Genomic DNA, 25178 nt, shown 5'->3' with positions numbered 1-25178 from the left:
CCAAAACTTTTGAAAGAAAAACATGGGAAAAGCATCAGGTCTGGGGGCCTTGTCTGCACATTGAGTCTAAAGTGGCTTCAACCTCTTCCTCAAATATCAACACTACAAGAGAAGAAGCATCCACTAGACAACTTTATGGAAATCCTAGTTATCTAACCGTGCCCTCTCCCACCGATCACAAGTTAACTTCCTATAAAATCGAACAATAGAATCATATATCTACCCTTTATCGAAGTCCTTCACCTGTCCACAACCAAACTACTAATCCTGATTCCACATGCCCGGGCACTAGCTATGTTGTGAAAGAAGTTGAGTATTTCTGTCCCCTTCCTTGAGCCACACAGCTCTAGATCTCCAATGCCACCTAATTTCCTCTTCTTTCGATTGATTAGCATAACTCAAAGACAAGGCTGGTCTCGTATCTCTATGTTCTGCCGATAAACTGCCACCCTCCTCTAATAAATCTAAATCACTGATTTCCTTCAACATTCTACCATCAAGCACATCCTTCTTCCAAGATTTAATCTTTATCTTTCAGAAGCTTTTGTTTTCAACTTATCCTGAAACTGGCAAATCCTTCTACCACAAAAGAGGACCACCAATAAACTAAAAGCTGCTAAAAACTATCAATTTCCATTTAAGCTAAATCGAACCCGAAAGGCTTTGGGCCTCAATCCTCTTCAACCACCTCTAGCACAATAGGGTGATGATCAGAAGTGGGCTTTGGCAGGCCATGCTGACTAACCATTGGAAACTTTCAAGCCTACAAAATTGTAATTGGAGGAGCATTCTAGGCTGAGTTCCATCCAGCCCCTGGGAGATTTTTTGGCCTTCAGCATCTAAATATCCTGAAGCCTCTGAGCTCCTCTGCCTTCAACAAGTTGGAAGAATGCAAAAACCTATTGCTTAAGGGCAGAAAGAAAATCACAGGAAAACAACAGTAAGCATGCAACCATATGGGTCCGATCTCAAATCTAGGCCCATTATCACTCTAGATGGTCAAGCTTTCACCTGATTTTAAGCCAGGTGTAAATTTCAGCACTAAAAGTAAGCGGGCTAGACTCGACTGACCCTGGCCCGGTGCAAATCGAGCCCATAGGAAGCTCTATCCACAACAGTACACAAGTTTTGTTTGATTTTGCACTGCAATGCATGTTATTACTTTTATATGAGGAGAAATATTTGACACAAAGAGAGGTGTTACCCTGACTTTTGAAAAGTACAAACATGGTAACAAGATGAGGCGAAAATAAAGAGAGCTAGCGTTGCGAAATTTCAAACTAAAATTCTTTGAAGGCGGAAGTGAACAATCAATATCTGGCCTGCTATGGCAAGGCAATGCAAGAGAACAAACAAAATCAAAAAACCAATTTGAAATTGCCAAGAAATTTTGAAAAAGAAAAAAGGAAAAAGGAAAAAGAAAAAAAAAAAAAAAAAGGAACAATTAGAGTGTAGATGCAAAGCACCCTCCAAGATGGAGAAATCATATCCATTTAGAAATTTATTTTTTACCAGCACCTAATTTTCATGCTTGCAACACCATACACCTAGAGTTGATGTCTGCAGATTTACCGAGTACCGACCATAACAATTATCAAGCATGTATGGGGAACACTACTCCAAAGCAAAACAAAAGAAGGTAGGTAGAATATATGAAGCACCATACCCTTCGAACAGCAACCAAATATTTGATCCCCAAAAGGCTTCCATGACGAATTTCCCATTCTTGTCTACACTGAAAGAAATAGCAAGAGGATTATAAAAGAAATAAACTGGCAATAGTTGAGCTCATTCCATCAATAGCAGTAATTACATCATGAAGATAGAACAGTACCAGTTCCTTAATAATCATTACCTGCATCTGTAGTAAGACATTGAGTGTTTCATGAACTAGTGAAGGATGCATGTACTTAAGTGTGGCACCTAGTGCTTGAGCACAAGTTTCCCGAACAGGGGCAACAACCTGATCAGAAACATAATCTCCAAAACTGCATCAACAGATCAAGGAAAAGATTCACTAAATGAAAACCACTCGACAAAAAGAAGAAGAGCAAGAACATAGACAAATGCAAGAGCACTTTAATAAGAATGAATCAAAGCAGGGAAAAAAGAAACATTTGAAAAGCTCCACTCAAAACCATGAAAGTAGCATTAATTATGTTTCTTTCCTTTATATTTTCTTGGAGAGAGAGCATTAATAATGATGGTTCATTGTCCATGTGGATACAAAGCTCTTATTCTACATAAACCAGAGGGCTTCATAGGCAGAGTAAGAGACTCAAATTGAAAATAGATAAATAAAAAGCATACCGATCTAATGATAGTACACAAAGGAAGCGAATAGCACAATCTTGAAGGAATTCCCAATTTTTAATCCATGAATGCCTTGCAACTTTGATCGATTTCATCAGTTTGCAACCTTCAGGCAGATTAGTCAGCAAGTGCTTCTTCATGTCAGAGCTCCCATCTTCAAAGAAGATTTTCTGTTCAGCTGCATTGCCAGCTTCCCCTTTACACTGAAAATGAAAGCCATCGAGACATGAATCAGGCTCCAACTTACCAGGAGCAACAGTAAGTCCACCATTAACCAGCCCAGGAGTTGAACTCCATGCACCATCTTCAAACTTTAAGAACACACCAACATCCATCTCCTTGTCTCCAGAGGCCACTGTGCTTTCGAGTGGACTTGAAAAATCTTCCAACTTCTCCTTTTCTCTAGATGCCACTCTGCTTATGAATGGACTTGAAAAATCTTCCGACTTTGGCCTCTTCATGCTTGGCTCAGATTCACTGACAGAAAATTGCATATTCAGATCAATTTCCCTTGCTCTCTTTGCTGTGGAATTCAAATTAAGTTTATCTTCAACTTCACTACCCCAAGAACTTTCTGAGCCCAAGTCAGGCATAAAAACTCCAGCAGAAGCACCTTGATGGGTTAAAATTTCTCTTAAAGCCATAATACTACCATGGCGCACCTCCCAAACTGTAGATCAGCAGTAATCAAAATTGGAAATTGTCAGAATACAATCATTTTATCAGTAAATCAGGTAAGGCCTAAGGTTCAGTTATTAGGATTTATAATTTAAAAAAAAAAAAAACCGGAAATTCAAAAGGCCAGTATGTTGCAGGGAGAAACCCACAAAATGACAAGGGCCCAGCTGATGTGTTGGAGCAGGGCGAAGATGCCATCATCATAATCACAGGCATTCCAGCAATTTGGGGCAGCTGATTTTGAAGAGAAGTATTTTTTTTATCAATGTTCAATTTTCTTCTCTTGAATTTTTTATTTTTTTTTACTTCTCTTTATCAGTGTTCAATTTTCTTTTCTTGATTTTTTTTTTTTTTTTTTTTTTGAAATATTGAAAATCTGCATTTCAAAATTTTCCTGTCAAGACATTGCCTAAAATAAAACCATACAAGAAGCTTACTCGGATCAAACATATCATGGATGAGTTGCTCAACAAAATGGCGGAATGGCCACCGTCCATTACCATCATGTTCAGAGCTTTCCTCATCTACAAAAGCATCTGTAAGCACCTGCAAAGAAAACAGTTTAGAAATGAACTTTCTTAAAAAGCTAATAAAAAAGTTGATCATTTCAGAATGTTTCAATTCTCAGATCTGTGAATACCTGTAAAGAAAACAGTTCAGAAATTGTACTTTCTTAAAACGCTAATAAAAAAGTTGATCATTTCAGGTCTTTCAATCCTCAGGCATCCAGATGAGGAAATAATTAAACTCTTAGGCATTCTGATGAAGAAAGTAGCATAATTTTTTGTGTGCCTTAAAACCTTCGAAAACAAGGATTAAAATTGATTTTTGCCATGATTGAAACCGGGAAATGAGTTCATTGTAGTAACGACATAAAGCTATCTCCATAACAACTTTTACTATGAAGAACCTTTTTCCCCAAGGACTTTATCATGCCCGTATGGTCGCCCATGCAACTAAATGGGTGTTACATGCCTCAAGCACAACACATGGGATGCCTCGTTGTCGTTGTCAGCAAACCCATGTTCCAAGCTGTGGCATTGGCTTACCTATGTCCCGATCCACAGTAAAGGTAGAAGCCCCCTCTTCTCACCATCTAGATCCAAGTCCTTTAGGTATTTACCCATCTCCTTTTACACTCTTCCACCCTAATCAAATCTTCCCTCACCAGAGCTCTCTTTAGTTTTTGAAACACATGACTCAAATAAATCAATCTTGCTTCCAATTTATCTCCTTCTAGGGCTACACTAACCCTGCTTCGATTTACCTAATCCTCACTTATAATCCTTCCTAGTCTTTCCACACAACCATCTCGACATAATCTCAACGACAATCACCCTTTGGTTGTGTTGCCAACTAATTTCCCAACACCTCAAAATAATAATAATAATAATATAATAATAATAATAATCCCAACACCCCCTAGATCCAGTTTTTTCATAGAGAACTTTTATGCTTTGTCTCGGTGGACTTTTTCAAGTTTCTTTTCTAATAAACTTTTGGTTACAGATAAAGAGATTCCCTTAAGTTACATTTGCATGTGGTGGCCACACAATCTTGCACCCTAACACTCCACATAAATTTGCATGAGCCACTCAACAGACCAGTGGAAGCAAGCAAAATTTATAACCACACTAGTAATTACACAACAAAAGACGATGATTGCTGAACTACATTGCCTCAAAATTTCCTTATGTAAGCACGCAAGGGGGGTCCACCAACTAGCTCAAACTTTGGCTACCGGTTCAGCAGTTAACTACCTACCAAATAACAACTACGTTCATATCAGTATGCAGGGCATAATGTACATGTTCATAAATCTGGCGAGCATAGCAAACTTAGGTAAGCTCAATAGTTCCCATGGTTATGTGTGCTATATTGTATGTGATGTGCTATGCATTTTGACAGACGAATTTCCTAAAACAGTTGTTGACAGGAGCCTGTAAAACCATAAGCTTTGTGGGCCCTCAGTGATGAGTGTGTGGCGTCCATTGTCCATCATTTGCACCAGCTCATGTTAAAACAAAGCTGAAAAATAAGGTTAATCTAAGGGCCTGTTTGGTAAAACTTAATTTCTGAACTTACCACTGAATGGGCCATTTTCAGTGATTTTCTCAATTCAGATCGTTTGGTAAATCGAAAACATTAAGTGCGTAAACCAGATTTTCACTGAAAAAATCAGATATTTTTAAGTTTCCTTTCGGTAGCTTAATACTTAACACAGAATGCAGTAAGTCATTTTGAATTTTAAAAGTTTTTGAAATGACAACTATACCCTCAAGTATCTTCCGGTTGGAGTTTGACGATGCTAATTCGTAGGATACAAGCAGTGTTGACGTGGTAAAGTTCTTTGCCTCCATCATGATGTACGTGCTATATCCACACCGTCCATCCAATTTGCCGGATCATTTTAGGGCGTGGGCCAAAAAATGAGACAGGTCAAAGCTCAAGTAAACTGCACCACAGAAAGCAATGGGGATAGCGAGGCCCACCATTGAAACCTTCCTAGGGCCCACAATGATGTTTATTTGCCATCAAATTTGTTCATAAGGTCGCATAGACTTGGATGAAGGGAAAAATACAAATATCAGCTTGATCCAAAATTTTTGTGGCCCCAAGAAGTTTTCAATTGTAGGCATTCAATCCCCAATGTTTTCTGTGGTGCGGTCCACTTAAGCTTTGAATCTATCTCATTTTTGGGCACATGACCTAAAATGATCTGAAAAATTTTATGAATGGTTTGGATCTAACACATACGTCATGGTGGGGCCCACAGAACTTTGCCAAGTCAACACCATAAGAGGTGCTACTCACGCTGACTGCATACGGTCCAGGATTGCAAGGACATCGAGGTGGGCCATCTCATTTTTTTGGATGGCCAAGGACACAAATGCCATCGTTAGGCGGATGCATACCGAGGATGGCATGAGGAAGTTATATAAATTATATATTGCGGTGCTCTATGAGCCCCACATAATGTATGTGTTTATCTACACCATTCATCCATTTTTCTAGCTTCTTTTAGGGCAAGAGCCAAAAAGAGGCTGCTCCAAATCATAGGTGGGACCACAATACAGGAAAAGTGGTTATTGAACGGCCACCGTTATAAACATCCTAGGGCCCACTGAATGTTTATTTCCTATCCAACCTGTTTAGTAGGTCACAAAGATATGGATGAAGGGAAAACACAAACATCAGCTTGATCCAAAAACTTTTGTGGCTCCAAAAAGTTTTTAATGGTGGATGTTCAATTACCATTGTTTACTATGGTGCGGTCCACCTGAGATTTGGATCTACCTCATTTTTGGCTCATGCCCTATAATAAGCTAAAAAATGATGGGGTGGGGTGAATTTGACATAGACATTAAGGTGGGCCATCTCTTTTTTTTTGGAATGGACATGGGGTGGCATGTACATGTAGGTTACAAGTAGAGCTGGGCACATTGGACCTGATCCGGTGGATCCGACCCGATTTGAACAAAACCGACGGCCTGGATCGGTCAAGTTTGAGTAGGATCAGGCAGATCCGACCATTAATCGGATCAGATTCGGGTCAATGGCAAATCGGACCGATCTTATCCGGAATCCGATCTGATCCGATTCGATCCGCACAATATTCATTTAACATTGTTTCATGTGATGTTGTCCACTTTAGATTGGGATATGCCTCATTTTTATTTTAATACCATAAAATGATCTAAGAAAATAGATGAACGGCAAGGATGAAATAAATACATCATGGTGGGGTCCACAGCACCGACACCAGCCATTGGCAGTGGCAAGGGAGTAGTTGATCTGTCCTCTCGGCACACACGGCTCAATGTGCATAGAGCACCGAGCTGCTCTGAGTCTCTGACGGTACATGAATTCCCTGCAAAAGCCTTTCCAATGAGGTTCGTGCGCAACAATGCTATGTGGGGCCCACTTCAATGTATATGAGAAATCCATTCCGTTCATCTGTTTTGCAAGATCATTTAAGGACGTGCCACCAAAAATGAGAAAGATACAAAACTAAAGTGGGTCACACGCGAGGGAAATTTGGGGAAAGAAACTCCTACCGTTGAAACTTTCTTGGGCTCTACCTTAATGTTTATATGCTATCCAATCCGTTTATAGGGTCATTCCCAATGGGATGAAGTGAAAAAAACAAAAAGATAGCCTGATACAAAACTTTTATGGCCATAGGAATGCTTCAACGGTGCTAGCTGAATTCCCACTATTTATTATGGTGTGGCCAGTTGAGTTTCATATCCATATCAATTTTGGTGACGTCCTCAAATGAACTCGCAAAACAAATGGACGGAATATATTTCTCATATACATTTAATTGGACCCACATAGCATACTTGCGCAGGAACTTCCCGTTAAAAAGCTTTTGCAGAAACCGCCTTGAAGAAAGGAAGCGGATTGGCAGGTGTACCACGCACATGCAGGAAGCAGCCAGCTACGGAAGATAACAAGTTTTGTGGGTCCCATCACGAGGTATGTGTTATATCCAAACCGTCCATCCATTTGGCGGGCTCGTCTTAAGGCTTGAACCGAAAAATAAGACAGATCTAAAGATCAAGTGTACCACATTGCAAAAAGCAGTGGGGTTGAACGTCTATCATTGAAACTCTTTGATCCGAACCGTACCCAACCCGATCCGACTCGATTTTCCTGACTGAGTCGAACCCGGTTCAGGTCAGGCCAGCAGTGCAATAGATCGAATCGAGTCAAAGGACCCGGACTCGGTCCCGAATCGGATCGAGTTTGGATCGGCCATTTAAGACTTCGGACCGAGTCAAGTTGGACCCAATCCGGTCCGACTCAACTCGATCCCCACCTCTAGTTACAAGGATTGTACATTCGGTGTTCTGTGGACCCTACATGATGTATGTGTTTATCCAAGCCATCCATCCATTTTTCCAGCTTATTGTAGGGCTTGATACCAAAAAAGAGGCCATTCCAAATCATAGGTGGACCACAACATGGGAAAAGTAGTGATTGAACACCATTGATAGGGTAGTGGTGATTGCAAAACCTGGCAATTGGTGAATGATAAAAATTTGGTAGTGTGGCACACCTATTAGATAAAAATTTGTATATGTGTGGTTCAAGAATGTTTTTTTCGAACTAAAGCTTTTTTTTTCAAGGTCATCTAACCTAAAGCATTGTTGTAGGAGGGACCCTAGAGATGAATGGCCCAATATCTGCTAGTAGGCCACGTCATCCTGCGTTGTGAGTCATCTCTTGACAAGGGGAGTTATATGATGCTCCACCTGAGTATGGATCATATCTCCAGTTTTGTTCATACAAGTGAAGCCATTGGTTTCATGATTAACAATATTGTCAACATGGAGCCCATTGTGAATGGACCATGCAAAAATAATAATAACAATAAATAAATAAATCTTAGACAATCTCAAATTAGCCTTTGTCAGTTAAATATGAGATGTTGTGCTTCTTTTTTTAGTTGTCCAATTCAAGGACACCAATTGAAGGAATATGATCATTCTATTAAGAATGGTATAGTACATGGTCCATTAATCAAAAAAGTATTTGAGAGGTGCACATGAATTAGGCATAAGTGTGCCAAATTTGGTGGCAAGATAATAACAGGTTTTGTCTCATACTCTACAAAAGAAAGAAATTGAGACATTGGGGGCAAATATGACAATTTGACAAATTTCAGATATTTATAGCTTGTGTCTACCAAACAGTTTTTGTGAAAAAAAAAAAAAATGCTTAATTTCAGATATCATGACTCTTTTTCAGACAAATTACCAAACAAATTTTTCAGTACTTAATAAGTATTAAAATTCAACACTTTTAGCACTTAAATTAACTTTCAAACCTTTTTTTCAGTTTACCAAACGGCACCTAAAACTCAAGTGGGCCCCATCTCAAAGAAAAGTGGGGATGAGGAATGGCTATCATTGAGACCTTTGGGCCCACTGCAGTTTTTGATCAAGCTGATATTTGCTTTTTCCTTTCATCCTTGTGGGGCTCACCTTATGAACAGGTTGGATGGCATATAAACATCATGGTAGGTCCCGAAAGTTTCAATGGTGGGCATCCCCATCCCCGATGTTCCCTGCAGCTCATCCCATTTGACTTTTAAATAGGCATAATTTTTGGGCAATGTCCTAACATGAACTGGCACAAGGAATGGATGGAGTGGATATCACACATGTCATGGTGGATGCCATAGAAGCTTTTTGGTTGAATGGGCTCCCTACATCAGCAATTTGCATCCACATATAATGGACCTAGTTCAGCAACGTTTGTGTCTTTTGACCACTTAGATTGCATATAGAGAGTGAAAGAGTACAACATAAAACAGAAAAGTTCTTTCTTGACAAATAACATAATAATATATATATAAGAAATATTTATAAAAGAAAAATACACTAAAAGAAAGATATGTGGGTACGTGAGTGAGAGAGAGAGATAGAGAGAGAGAGAGAGAGAGGCAAAAAAGTATGAAATTTTTAAAGAAATAAATTTTTAGCAAGAAAAAGAGCATGTGTGAGGAATTCAAACACAGAAGGAAATTTATTTATTTTTTTGAAAGATAATAGGAAATTTATTGAACAAAAAAGAGATACAAGAAAGGGGCGGGATCTGCTCCGCTGAGATAGCGGAAAAAAGATCAGAAGGAAAAAAAAAAAAAACAAAAAACAACCTTTAAACTAAACTAAGGGAAAACCCAAGCAACAAAAACAGCACACTAGAAACCCAAGAATAGGAGATTGCATCCCCTTAGGGAGTTGACGTAAGAGACCCATTCGAAAATATATTTTTTGGCTCTACTAGCAACAAGATCGGCTGAGTTTGAAGTGTTTCTGAAACATCTATTGTTCATTTCTTCCCAAATGGACCACCAGAAAGCAAGGAGGGCTATCCTCCAGATAGGAGTCCGGTGTTTGCCTAATTTGACTCCGTGCCAAGCCTTCAAGAGCCGAGCTGTAGAATCAGGAATGCACCAAGAGATGCTGAAGATGTTAAGGAGAAGGGACCAAATCTGATAGAAATATGGACAGTGAATAAATAGGTGGTCAACCGTTTCTTCGGCATTCACACAGCAGAGGCAGACGTTGGGGAGAATCATCCCCTTTCTTCTTAGATCATAAACCGTGAGCACCTTCCTTTTTCCCACCAGCCATCCAAAGACGATGATCTTAGGAGGAGCCGCATACTGCCATACATGGGCTGTCGAAGAAAGATCTTCGTGAAGAGGGGTAGAAGCGAGAGAATTGTAGAAGGATCTGACTGTAAACTGCCCAGATTTGTCTTTTGTCCAAACAATGCTGTCTTTCGAAGAAGGGTTTGGCTTGATGCTGGAAACTCTGTCCAAAAGGGCTGCGAGCTCAGCTACCTCACTATCATAGAGATTTCTTCTGCATTCCAAGTTCCAGATGAGGTCCCCACCAGCTAAAGAGATACAGTTAGAAACTGTAATGTCTTGATTTGGAGTGATGCGAAAGATGTTTGGGAACACCACTTTGAGGAGAGTATCACCCACCCATCTATCTTTCCAGACTCGGATTTTGTCGCCCTTGCCAAACTGGAAAATAATTTTGTTGAGGACTTCTTTTTTCATGGCTAGGATGCCTCTCCATAGGGCCGAGGTCCTGTATAGAGAGGAATTTTTGGTCCACCAACCACCCGAAGATACTCCATACTTGCATTTTATGAGTTTGTTCCATAGGAGATCTTTGTCTGTTCCAAGTCTCCAAATCCATTTCCCGAGAAGAGCCCTGTTCATAGTCTTTAGATCTTTTATCCCCATTCCACCGGTCTTTGTGTGACTGCAAACCTCCTTCCAATTAACAAGATGGAATTTTTTGTCTTGTCTACCATGCCATAGGAAATCGCGCCTAGATTTCTCCAGGACAGCCAAAACCGTAGCTGAGCATATGAACATGGACATAAGATACAGAGGAAGGTTTGATAAAGCTGATTCAACCCAACCCCCAAGAGATAAATATCTGCATTTCCAAGTGGCAAGGTATTTATCAAACCTCTCAATGACTTTGTCCCACAGGGATTTTGGGGGTTTACCAATACATAGAGGGAGGCCTATGAAAGATGTCGGAAGGCTAGCAAAAGAGCAGTTGAAAAGTTCTGCAAAGGAGGCTGTCTCGTTCTAGCCCATATTCACCCCAATAATTTTGGTTTTTGCCATATTGACTCTCAGACCGGAGACCGCTTCAAAGCATCTAATCGTCATACGCAAATAACCCGCGAAATCCCGATCTGCTTTGCTGAAGAGAAGAGTATCATCCGCGAATTGGACGTGAGTTACCAAACACGGGTCATACCTTTGATAGTGACGCTGCTAAGGATGCCTGCTTGCTGACCCTTTAAAAGCATTCTGGAAAGAGCGTCAGCGACAATTAGGAAGAGGAAGGGCGACAATGGGTCGCCTTGACGGAGACCCATGGAGCTTTTAAAGAATCCTCTAGGGGATCCATTCAGAAGAATGGAGAAATGGGCTGAGCCGACGCACTCTCCCATCCATTTTCTCCATTTCACTCTGAAACACAACCGGAGGAGCATATACTAGAGGAAATCTCAATCAACATGGTCATAGGCTTTCTGAAGATCAAGTTTGCAAAGGATAGTCTTCACTTTGGATCTGTGAGCTGAGTCCAGACATTCGTATGCTATCGTGGCGCTGTCAATTATTTGTCTGCCCGGAATGAAGGCACTTTGGTTCCCCGAGATGACTTTCCCTATCACCTTCTTGAGACGAGAAGTCAGGACTTTAGAAAGAATCTTGTAAGGGCCCCCTATCAGACTAATCGGTCTGAAATCTTTAAGGGAGACGGCGCCGGAGATTTTGGGATTAAAGCAATGAATGTGGCACCAAGCCCTTTTGAAAGACAACTCCTATCGAAAAATTCGTTGAGAAAATCCATGATGTCCTTCTGCAAAACCTGCCAAAAGAATTGGAAAAAGATGATTGGATATCCATCTGGACCAGGAGCCTTTTCACCCCCCAAATCATCCACAATAGCCTTAACTTCTTCGATAGAGAAAAGGATTTCAAGAGCTTTGGAGTCTGATTCATCTAAGCCTTCAAATTGGAGAGAATCGAGGCTAGGTCGTTTCAGATTTTCGCCTTGTAGCAGGTTCCTAAAATAATTGACTGCTTCGGCGGCAATCTGATCCTTGTCTTTAGAGCTGGGCATTTCTGGTCCGATCCGGTGGATCTGACCCGATCCGAATCGAACCGAAGGCTTGGATCGGTGCGGTTCAAGTAGGGTCAGTCTGATCCAACCGTTCATCGGATCGAGGTCGGATCATGATGAATTCGGACCGATTCGAACCAAAATCCGAACCGAATAGATGCGATTCAATCCGATCAGATCCGATCCGTCATTTTTCTCATATGCAAACATCTCCCCTCTCATTCTCTTTCTACCACTCATCTACTCCCTCCAACAAAACAATGGGTCCAACCCCTAAAATGATTTGGAAAAACGAATGGACGGTGTAGATCAACCACATGCATTCACAGTGGGCCCACATGCATTCACGTTTAGAGTGGGCAACTATACAGCTGTATGTTGCTGCCTTGCTGGATAAATTCAAATTACTTTCTTGTATCACAAGCAAAAAGTGACAAGTTGAGTATCCAGCGAGACTCCCTACTGAAGCGACGTTACCGGATTCTGTGGGACCCACCATGATGTATGTGTTGTATCCACACCGTCCATCAATTTTTAGAAATCATTTTAGGCCATGAGACAATGAGTCAGATCTAGATTTGGAGTGGACCCCACCACAGAAAACAGTGGTAATCGTGACTCTACCATTGAAACCATCCTAAGGTCCACTATGATGTTTATTTGAAATCCAACGTGTTCATAAGTTAAGACAGACACGAAAGAAGGGAAAACAAAAATTTCAGTTTGATCGAAAACTTTCATGGGCCTTAGAAAATTTTAATGGTGGGCATCACTCTCTCCACTGTTTTGTATGGTGAGGTCCATTTGAGACTTGGATCTGACTCATTCTTTGGCTCCTGCCCTAAATTGATATCTCCAAATGAATGGACGGTGCGGATACAACACATATATCATGGCAGGTCCCACAAAACTAGGTCACATCACTTCTGTAGGGGTCAGGGAGTCTAGCTACGTCTCAACCTGTCAGTAGCTAATCCACCTCCCACACGCAACCTACATCAGGTGACAGCCGTTGTACATGTGTCGTGCAAGGACGAGCGCGTACGTGCCTCGAGCTCCGAGTTATACGAACGGCTCAAATGCGATCAAACTTACATGGCCCCACCATAACGTTTATTTTCCATCTAATCAGTTAATAATGTTAAAAATACATGGATAAAGTGGAAAAACAAATTTCATATTGATCCAAAACTTCTGTGATCTGAAAAAGGTTTCAATGGTAAACGATCAATCCCCCACTGTTTTTTGCAGTGTGGTCCAACTGATCTTTAGATCTATCTTATTTTTTGGCTCAAGCCTTAAGACAAGCTCTCCAAATGGATGGACGGTTTGGATCAATCCCTTCTCTCTTCCGATCCGAACAGTACCCAACCCGATCTGATTCAATTTTCCTAACCAAGTCGGACTCGGTTCGGGTCAGACTATCAGTGCTTCGGATCGGATCGAGTCCAATGGCCTAGACTCGGTCCCGGATCGGATCGAGTTCGGGTCAGGCCACGTAGGATCCGGACCGAGTCGAGTTGGAACCAATCCGATCCGACTCAGTCCGATGCCCAGCTCTACTTGTCCTCGATGCGAGAATCATTGGCCTCTAAGTTGTCGATCCTATTGAATCTGGCTCTAGCATTTGCTATGCTATGGAAGAACTTTGTGTTTTTATCTCCCTCTCGGATCCACTTCAAGCAAGCACATTGCTTCCAGTAAATTTCGTCCTGGAACACCCTGGTTGAGTTGTTTTGAATGATTTGGATTCTTTTAGACAGTTGTTCAATGGAGATGGGACCATCTTCTGATCTTTTGTCAATGCTCTGCGAGTCCGAAAGCAGTGTCTCCATTTCCTTGTCTTTGTTACTATGATCACTGGCCTTCCATTGTTTAATCTTTTCTTTGAGAAGTTTCAGCTTGTTGCTTAGCCTGTAACCTGCATAACCTTCGACAACAAAGCTAGACCACCAATCCTTAACCATTAGAGGAAAACCAAGAATTTTTAGCCATGATAATTCAAACATGAATGGTTTAGGGCCCCAATTTTGATGATCGATAGAGAGAAGAATCGGACAGTGGTCGGAGGTGATTCTTGGGAGGGCCGATTGATTAATAAAAGGGAATGAGTCAGACTAGTCGGAGGAGATCAGGAATCGGTCTAGTCTGGAGCAAATCGGATTCAATCTGCCATTGGCCCAAGTGAATTTTGCTCCCAGGAGGGGTAGATCCATGAGCTCCTGGTCATTGATCCAAGAAGAGAATCTACGCATAATTGGAGATACCCTAGTGCGATGGGAATTATCTTCAGTGTATCTAGTAATATTGAAATCCCCACAGAGGCACCAAGGACCAACGAATCTGCTCCTAGCTACAGAAAGTTCCTACCAGAAATCAAGTCTCCTGGCTTCAAAGGAAGGGCCGTAAACCGAAGTAATAAGACAGCGAAAGTCGCTGCAGAAATTTTTTAGGATCATCGAGACAGAGAAGTCTCCTGACCAGCTGTTTTCCAGAGTCCAAGCAACAGATTTCCACGCCACTAATATTCCGCCTGTACTTCTAGAAGTGTTTAACACTTCCCATTTGACATCGCTACACTTTCATATGGATCCCATCAGACGATCAGAGAAATTTTGAATTTTGGTTTCCCGAAAACAGATAACATCAGGGTGGTTTCTGTCATAGGTGTTTTTTAGAGTCTTCTTTTCTATTTTGACTCGACTCCTCAAACGTTTTAGGAAAGAATCTTCATAGATCAACTGTTCTGCCCCGATTAACTGTGGCCCCATCTCCCGGGTTGGTAACGATAGTAGTGTTGATGGATAGGGAGAAGGCCTGGAGTTCCCTGTTGTTGTTCGATCTTGAACATCGCTTTCTGGGAGATCTGGAGAAGGGGAGAGGACGGCCTCTGGTTTCGACGCAATGGAAAAGGGCGATGTGGTCTTCTGGGCAATCACCAAACGAAAGTCCAAGAGTTCTTCCAATGCGACCAATGACGTCCATCAGGTCAGATCTCTGCATGTCGGCATCCGCCTTCGATTTGAGGAATCCATAATATGCTGACTGAGACCCGCGCAAGTCTGAAGAAGCTCTGCTTCAATAAAATTCTCTACACTTTCTTCTTGGAAAAGGGTAGATAAAGCTAATTCAAGGAAACGATATTGACCGATATATCCCACGATACATCTTATATCCTTCCTGTGCGATACGTAACACACAAGTGGTGGGATATATCCCACATGTTTTATCCGGTGAGCATTTTTTATTTTCGATCATTTTTTTTTTGTAAATCATGTTAAATCAGTGTCAAATTGTTACAAATCCATGATTTTTTGTGTTTTGCATGAAAAATTATAGATTGGGAGCTTCAATTTCGAGATTTGGAGGAGAATGACCGAATTGCGGAAAATTGAAAAAAAACCAAATTTTTCCCAATTTCTCACAAATCGGTTGCAATCATTGTGTCCAAACATAAAATCAAACATGTATGTAACCTACTCTAGTGATTCTTTTTTTGCTTTTGAATGTATTGCTCGTGTTTCCACAGGTTTTCTTACATTTGTAAATTATATGAATTACTTGCATCAATTCAGTTAGACAGCGCATAGATTAGGACCCCATACAAAGAAAACCTATTATGTGCACTTGTTTTTTGTAATGCTTTGATTTGTAAGTGTGTATTGATGTCTTTTTAAACAATCACTGAAATTTTATTGAAAAATTCGACCAATTTCCCATGTTTCCAACAACAACGATACATTGAGCGATACAACCGATATATCCCATGCGATAACCAATACGTATCCGGATCCCAAAGGTGCGATATGTAACCCGATACCGATATTTCGAACACTGGTTATAACTAGTCGTTAGGGATTTGCTCCTGTTCATTTTAATTCCGAAGAAGCAGGGGAGGCCATATCAAAGATGAATAGCACCTAGTTTTCTAGATTGTCCATTAGGTCCTATGTGTGTGTGATAACAAACATTTACCACGAGGCCCTCCAAAAGCAGGAAAAGAATAAAACCCAGCTCTATAAATTAAAAACAGAGCGAAGTGCAACAGAGTTACCTGTCTTCACATAAGGAGCCCAACCCAGAACAATATGGTTGATCCTATTCCAAAGAATACAATCCTCAATCGAGGTATCCCTATTCTGAAAGCAATTGCCATTTCGCATTTCTAGGTCCAACATATGTTTCATGGGTGACAATTAAAAGTCCATGCAAAACAGATAATCAAATCCATCCATAAGATGACTTCTTTTTGTAGCCGCTCATTTTCCAAGCCAATGGATGGATGGTTAAGATGATGCCTGACTAAAGTAATGCTTTAGAACTATAAGCAATCCATAATGCGCATCAACAAAGATATGAATCACATTGTTGATTCGACCTACTTCTAAATAAGTGATATTGAACAGCAATTTTTAGGCCATCTGGTCAGGGGTTAGAATAGTCTGATTTTTCATGATAGCCCATGACATGCATGTTGCATCTAAAGTCTGAATCAGTTGATTGACTGTCCAAGTGTACCAATTGAACTCAACTCCACAGTTGTTGAGTCAACTCCATTTGATCAATCCCCTACATAAAAAATCAAAGAATACCCAAAAAAAAAAAAAAGAGCTCACTAAAATCACAGAAGCATTCTCCTATGTTTACAAGTCAAAAGAACCAAATATTTCATACTCAAAATTCGCAAATAAACTTATGCATAAGCAGATTTCTGGCATGTGAGGGAGAAAGATGAATTCTGTGATATCATGAGCCAGCAACCAGTAAACTGATAATAAAAAAAAATGCTCGAACTTCTTATTGTTTAAATTAAGACATCTCCAACCTAAGGGAAAAAATTGAACCGCAAAAATGAAGATCAAAGGCATCGTGAAAGATATTTCTGTACAGTGATATGCTCTAATTTAAACTAGTTTCATCCTAGTAAGCCTCAGAAGGACAGAAGAAGAATGTCAGTGCCTAAACATGAAGTGGAAGTTTTAATCTCTTAGTCAAGGGGTAGCTGGGCTGAAACTTTATTGGCAGTTCCAAAAGGCACACGAGAAACAAGAAATGCAACAAAAATATAGTCCTATTCCAATACAACAAGGATATGAAGATTCCAAAATATCTTAGAATTTTGAGAAACTTTTATATAAACATGAAAGTCTGACTTTAGCAGCATATTTCTAATCCATTTTCCTCCAAGATAGGTGTACCTAGTAGTTGCTAATTCCATTTCATTTTATTAGAGGTATTCAAAAACAAATAACAATTGAATATTAAAAAATATAATACCTTATTCAAACTAAGTTGGTCGGTGGATGCTCCCTTTTGTGTTACTGAATTTTGAGAAAATGATACTTCAGAATCATCATCCTCGGACCATCCTTTTGGGTGGTCTTTTGCATTTACTTTGGCTTTCCGTTTTAACAGATTCATTTCCCTGGCACTTAATCTTCTGGAAAAAAAACTCGGAACCATATTCCCAACCAGCTGACGGATGTGTTGCCCAGACTGAGATGCATAGTATCCATGATTTGTCCCATTTTCATGGGAATGAACCCTGTGCAAGATAAGATCTTCATCTCTGATCACATCATTGACATCCATAAATGACTCACAGACATCTAAACCTGCATTATGGAGCAATCACGTATGAGAAAAGATACAGCAAGGCCATTAGGTAGAGAACCAAGTGGCATAACGTGTAAAGGAACTGCACTGCAAACCAACATGCATGGTGTTTAACTAGAAGAGGAAATAAACATGTTTGTGTAAAGGAACTGCACTGCAAACCAACATGCATGGTGTTTAACTAGAAGAGGAAATAAACATGTTTCTGCCTTTCAAAACATAAAAAATAAACAAGTTTCTTCGCAGAGGATAAAAAAGGGAGTTTAAGTGATTATAACATCTTGAAGAAAGATATCTATTCTTCAGACTTACTAATTCTATATCGAAATAAATAATCATCACTAGCACAGCATTACTGCATTAAGCTGGTCGGGCCAGGCCTGGTTTGATTTGTGCCCAATTTCAAACTGCATAGGCCGAGCTGACAGACACCTAGTCAAAATTTCTACTTAGCTCATCCCAGCTCTGAACCCATTAGAAAACAAAATGGCTAAGTTAAAGGAAATTTCTTTCTAGAGATGTAAACATACTTCGGACCATTTGCTCTATTATGACACCAGACCAGGCAGCATAAGCATACCAAGCAAGAGATCTAGTGGGCCCGGTGTATGGAAACCTTTTCACACACCTAGTTGGATTTGGACGTTGTTGGTATCAATATCACCTATCCGGACCGTCCGTTTGGTTCAGTCCACTCTTCATCCAATATCATGCAAAAATGACAGCAGTTTCCGGTCGAAAACATCTGTTACTGGACGTATCTTCTACAAACAGAGTTGTTCATCCATGTTTGTATGCCACCAACCTTACAGTTTGAAACATCAAGTCAGATGATTTTCTCAGTGCAGCCTATTAAGAGTTAACCGGATCTAATGTACAGTCCAGATAGGTGATGTGGATGCCAATGATTCCAAATGCAACTAAGTGCATGGAAATGTTTCCATACGCTTGGCCCCCAAAATATCTGACCAGCTCTGACTTGTTCAAGGCACAACTGGAGGAATATCCTACAAACTAACATCCTAAAAGATCATATCCTCTAGAATGCTGGCAACATAGAAAAATAAACACATGGGAAGACAAATGGATTCCTCATCGACCTAATTTTCCAACAAATGGACTTCCTAGTTCGTCAAGATTGCCCCCAGGAAATAAAGCCCCAGCCTTAATCCATGCAGAGAGTAAAGAATGGGAGGACCTGGACCAAAATATCTGCCAATCAAGGTGGTCAACGCAATGTTGCAGATTCCAATTCCAGCAAATTCCCAAAAAGACAAATTGATATGGAGGCACGATTAAGGAAACAAAAACAAGGTTGTGAGAGAGAACCAAACAATCCATTGGCCAAGTGCTAGTGATCACCAAACCCCCCTCAAATCTTCTTCCAAATAAATAAATAAAACCAAAAATTCAAATAATTTTTATTTCCAATTGATCATGATGATTCATACGCCCAAGCATAGCCTTATACCTATGGTATATTAAACAGATAGTTTACACTTTTGTTGAAATGCCATCCATGTCCTGCGAGTATACTTTCGAATAAGTGGTTTTCCAGTTTGCTTAGAAAAGCAAACATCCTGCGTGATCTGAACCACCCATCAGGTGAGGTCAGTGCACTTTAAAGAAATGATGTCCAAGATGTGGATGTCATGTACACATGATGGTGGAGAAATTTGATCAAGTCGTTCTCAGCCGTCCATTTATTTTACTAATTATCAACAATCTGATGCAAAAACATGCCTGGTTTTGTTTGACACCTATTTAGACATTGGCCCCCTCATGATAGAAAGTTTAGATCCATACTTGCAGTCGTGCTTCAAATTGTTTAGGCATATGTTTGGCACATGCTTGGTTCATTAAAGAGAGAGAACACTTCATATAACAATTGACTACCATTTTGAAAATGGTGGTGATTCACACTCCTTACGTGTGACACTCATATACTGCTATCCAGATTCCAGACCATCCAAATGGTCAAGTACATTGTGGATGGATCATGTGTCCAAAATCACATTGACCCTAAAACTGTAACCATCAGTTTTTTGCTATCAAAATCAATGGTTAAATTTAAATGTAGTGAATGGCCACAATTTAAATGCAGAGGTTAAAGGTCTAACAGTGCATTTTGGATTTTGGATATTCGACATACATGGTAAGCTGCATCACATAAACAGTTTGGGTCGTTAAAAGGATGACCCAACACAAAATGTACAGCACAAAGTCGCTACATATATCCAATACAAGACGCATGATTTTATTCCGCCGAAGCTCCATGAACAGCCACTTTGGTTTCTGAGAGCAAGGCGGTTGGTAGCTTTGTTAATGCCACATACATGCACATGGGATTATGTACTGATGTGGACACCAGACCATTCAAAGTATATCAACCCAGGAGGTGTTCGTTACCCGTGTCAATGTGGTTAGATGACGGGTATAGGTCAGGTCTTTAGAGGTTGAAGACTTTACACGTGTTCATAACATGTGTAAGTTGCTTGAAGGAGACATTTGGACCGTTGAATCATGAGAATGGTGTGATCGGACCGTTGGAGCGTCACGGCCCACCTTCATTGCGCTATCATCGAGCATCTTGGATTTGAATTTAGTTTATGAACATTTTATTTACTTCAATTTTGAAACAGTCCACGCACAAAATTATGCGCGAATTTCTTTTTTTAACCTTTTTTAGTAGGGGTATTTTGGTCCTTTCATGTAATTACCAAATTTATAAGGGTGTTTTGCCCTAAACTTGAGGTATGCTAAGTTAAATTTATGAAAAAGAGTTTTTGCTTCTTCAATACCGGACGATTCTGTCTTCGACTTCTAGTGATTGGAAGAGGGCGTGAGGCCCGGGGAAGTGATTTCCCATCCTCTCCTTCTCTCTCCTTCTTGCATTTCCCAAGGTACTCTATTATTTAAACCTCTTTTCTTCCTTTTCTTATAAATTCTCTAGATCTAGAAGCCGATCCCTTTTCTTTTCAACCCAAATGTTTAGATCTTGGAAGATTTTCATCCCCACATTTACATATTTTGACCTTCTTCAAATCCCATCACCCGATGCTTTAGATTTGAATAGGCATCAATTTTTTCTGAATTTTCCAGATTTCTCAATCCAGAAAATTCTTATTTCCTGGATTAGAAAATCCACTTGGTCCGTTAGATGGACCTATTGCAAGACGAAAGTCCTATCTTTTGTCAGATCCAACTAAATTCATATTTTAAAGTTCAATACAAGGTGTTTGTGATGTATGGCCATGATCATTGTTACATTCTCCTTATTTCCTTCTTGTGTTTATGATGTATAAAGCTGATTTTTTTTTATTTTTTGATAAAGATTAAATCTGCCACTTTCAAATACTACATTCATTTAGGGTTGGATTAGGTCGTCATACATCTTGTACTCTCTACTACACGTGTGCATATGGGAGATGTTTCAAAATCCAAACCCTATGTTGGTTGAGGCCCACTTCTCCTTTAGCACAACAGGTAAGATATTGTCACATAACTACGTTTAATAACGATCCTAACCCTTTGAGTTCTAGAATTGAACTGGAACCATTGAAATTTCCTTTTCAATATTTTGAATTCATCTAGGTGCGATGATAATCACAACCTACCTATCAGAGTAATTTTACTATATGGACAGAACAACATAGAACGCGTGGTGTGAACAGTTCTAATAACATCTAATCAGCACGTGTCCCCAGTAGGGATAGTCATCATGCGTATATGGAATCCAAATCATGTATCTATTTTGACTTGCCATGTTCACCATGTGTACAAACAATCATCCTAATCAAATACTCTGGTAGGACATGAGAAACCAAATAACCTGTGCTCTAGTAGGACTCACCTAATGAATGGAGCAGATGGCATAAAAACAAGATGGGAGGCCGCACCTTTCTTCTGAAGAATTCTATGGTGGGCCGTCAATTCATTCCCTACAATGACCCTCAATGATTATTTTGTTACATGCCAACTGAGTTATGGATCAGGCTAGATTTTAGTAGCTACGGTTAACATGAGCGAATGTATCTAATGGGCAGCTTGGATGGCCCAAACACATCGCAATGGGCCCCACGCCATGTGTACGAGCACACATGACCATTACCCGTTAAGTTAGGACCCTCATCTTCTATAGGAGATAATTGTTGCATCTCCATACCATACGATAGGGAAAGAGTGTCTTCCACTTTACCAGCACCTAAATCAGGCTCCTCTAATACGCCAGGTGACACAGCAGTAGGTGACACCCGAGCTATATGGGCCCACCTGATCGTGTCTACGACATCTTTTCTATCCACCAAGCATTCACTTTACATTCCAACATCAGCCATATCTAAAACTCAGGTCGCACAATGGTGAACAATGTAAACTCATGCTTGAACTCTTAAGCTCGCTCCGTGTGACCCGCCTGAATTTCAATCAGGCTGATTTCTGGAGAGTCCCTCCATCCTATTGAGGCACACGTGATGAATGGTTGGACGGAATATACACATCATGGTGGGTCACAAACACAAACCTCAGGTTGCAATCCTTATTCAATGATCCAAACCATGGATATGGTGGTCCATTATGTGCCTCTATGGCAGCGTTGTCAAAATCCTACAATTTACGATTCAAGATCAGAGTCGAATCTTAAGCAAAACAATTTGTACCCCACCCTCAAATCCATTTTTATATGAATCCTACAATTCTATGATTTGAATCCTACGATTTATAATTCAAATTATACTTGGTCTCTACCATTTTAAGCTTCACTTGACTTTCATTTTATGGTTTTAATTTGGTGGAGGCTTTAAGAATCATTTAGAAAAGGTAAATTATTTTATTTTGTTCTTTATGAGAGATTAAATCATATATATTCTCTTCAAGTTAAATCATAGAGCTTTTATTTATGATTTCTTACTTCATAAGTGGTCGAAACACCATATTGATGCATGACTTATCTGGAATGTTTTTATGAATGGTTATGATCAAGTTGACTTGTATGTATTGTGGAATGATGGTTAGAAATCAAAATATCAGTTTACAATTTTTCAAATTTTCAGGGCTGTAATTTTCTTTTCTTAGGAACTCAGGTGGTTTGCTTTATCAGCGGCCCCATTCCTTCTCTACTGTATCCCCTTTTTCTCTTTTAATATAATTTTTGTGATCCATAAAAATAAAAAATAAAAAAATAATAATTAAATTAAATTAAATTTAAAAAAAAAAAAATCAGATATTTTTTCAATTTTTTTACCTTTTTTTTTACCCAAAAAAAAAAAAAATCGATTGATACAGGGGCATATTAGTCGTTACACCCCCCGCATCGAACATTACGCCAATTCAACATATCTGTAACGATTGGCACCATTACGCCCACCATTACCACTATGAAACACCTTGTGTCTAATACCAGCACCCCCATCAACGTATGGTCCACACGCCTCCCTCCAATTCAACGGGATGGAATTTACCATTAGACGCTCCACCTTGCAAAACGAAGTCCCTCTTAACCCTATCAATTCTCTTAAGAACAAACCTAGGACACCGAAATAGCAACATTAAAAGAGAGAGAAAAGAAGATTGGATACGGCCGCCTTAATTATGGTGCTTCCTCCCCCAAGGGGCAGAAGTTTACCCTTCCATGGCAAAGTTTCCTCTCCATTCTCTTAAACACCTTGTCCCACAGATTTTTCGCGAGCTTGCTGACACAGAGAGGAAGGCCGATATAAGAATACGGGAGAGAGCCAGCCTGATATCTAAAAATGCTAGCCAATTGAGAGACCTCCTAAGGCAAAAGGATCCCAAGAAGCTCACTTTTAACCACATTTGCATTGAGCCCCACATAATTTTGAAATATTTAATTATCTTCTTGAGATTGTCCACCATAGACTAATCAACCTTGCAAAAAAGAAGTGTATCATATGCAAATCAAAGGTGGTTGAGGTGATAGGGAACATTTTCTACTTCGAAGCCCCAAAAGAGAGACTCAAAGATTGACCCTTGATTAACATCCTACTCAAGGCTTCAAAGATCACCACGAACAAGAAGGGAAAGAGAGGGATAGAAGGGAGGGTGGGAGGGAGGGAGAGAGAGAGAGAGAGAGAGAGAGAGAGAGAGAGAGAGAGAGAGAGCGTCCCCCTAATAAAGACCCCTCGAGGCTTTGAAAAAGCCAAATGGATAACCATTTATGAGAACTGAGAACCTCGCAAATGAGACATGGGCTTGGATCCAATGTCTCCGCTTGGCCCCACACCTGAGCCGGGCCAACATATAATGAAGGAATGACCACTCAACATGATCATGCACTTTTTATGTTTGTTTTTTTTTTTTTTTTTCCTTTTTTCTTACTATTTATCATACTTTTCCTATTTTTAAATTAAAAAATATAAGTATCGTGTAGCATATGCTATTTACACTACACACTACAAAGGGCTAAATGCTACGCAACATGCAACCGCTATTTAAAACATCAAACCAAGCTCACAATGCACTCCTTGGTTGCTAGCACTGTGACACGAGTCAAGGCACTCCTAGGCAATGAGTGCACTATCAAGGATCTGCCTACCATAAATGAAGGCTCTCTAGAATGAAGAAATAACCTTAGGAAGCACAACCCTCAATCTTTGGCTCAAAATCTTGGCAATGATTTTATAGGGGCCACCTATAAGGCTTATGGGTCTGAAATCTTTCAAGCATCCAGCACATTCGAGCTTCGAGATAAGGGCTAAAACAGAGCAAACCATCTGGGATGACATGCGACCAGAGTTTTAAAAATTAAAAAATTAAAAAAAAATTAAAAAAAAATAAAAAAAAATTAAAAAAAAAATAAATAAATAAATAAAATCCTCGATAAAGACCAACAGATTTGGCTTGATCAACTCTCAAAAAATCTAGAAGAAGGCCAAAGGGAATCTGTCCAACTCCGGAGCTTTATCCTTACTGAGGTCCATCATAGCAGCCTTGACTTCCTTCACCTGAACAGGCTTGTTAAGGTCATTAGCCTCCTCTAGGGAGATACAATCAGATTATCAAGACTCGGCCACACCTGATCCTCACCCGAGAGCAGATTCGTATAAAAATCGACAATAGCATCACGGGCATAACCCTTGTCAACAGCCCTCTTCCCATCCACCATGAGCGAGGAGATGCGATTGACCCAGGCTCTGGAATTAGCTATCCCACGGATGATGATGACATAAATAGAATGAACATGGTTTCAAGGAAGTTGGAACTCAACATCAGTAAACTCAGGACAATGCAATCAAGAATTCCATATAGGTGAGAATCTAATAAAGAAAATGGATGAATTGCATTGAAGACATGATTGGCAGTTACATTTAGAGGTAGGCAGGGTTAAAGAAGCAAAGGATTTTGCTAATCCCATATGAGTAGCACAATCCAATA

General features: G+C 40.0%; 1 protein-coding gene across 1 annotated transcript in view; it reads right to left on the bottom strand.

Annotated features, from left to right (window-relative positions):
• The window catches only part of LOC131221097 (TATA-binding protein-associated factor BTAF1), a 97658-nt gene that overhangs the window by 51992 nt on the left and 20488 nt on the right, over positions 1 to 25178 (bottom strand). The window contains exons 7-11 of the mRNA XM_058216210.1: positions 17448 to 17785; positions 3429 to 3537; positions 2311 to 2983; positions 1856 to 1988; positions 1667 to 1735 (exon numbers count right to left, since the gene is read on the bottom strand). Of these exons, the coding sequence (XP_058072193.1) occupies positions 1667 to 1735; positions 1856 to 1988; positions 2311 to 2983; positions 3429 to 3537; positions 17448 to 17785 (1322 nt within the window). The remainder of the gene's footprint in view (positions 1 to 1666; positions 1736 to 1855; positions 1989 to 2310; positions 2984 to 3428; positions 3538 to 17447; positions 17786 to 25178) is intronic.

Source organism: Magnolia sinica, chromosome 12 (genome assembly GCF_029962835.1).
Source record: "Magnolia sinica isolate HGM2019 chromosome 12, MsV1, whole genome shotgun sequence".
Taxonomy (NCBI): Eukaryota; Viridiplantae; Streptophyta; class Magnoliopsida; order Magnoliales; family Magnoliaceae; genus Magnolia; species Magnolia sinica.
The sequence above is the reverse complement of the archived record's forward strand: the minus strand, read 5'-3'. Positions and strand labels throughout refer to the sequence as shown.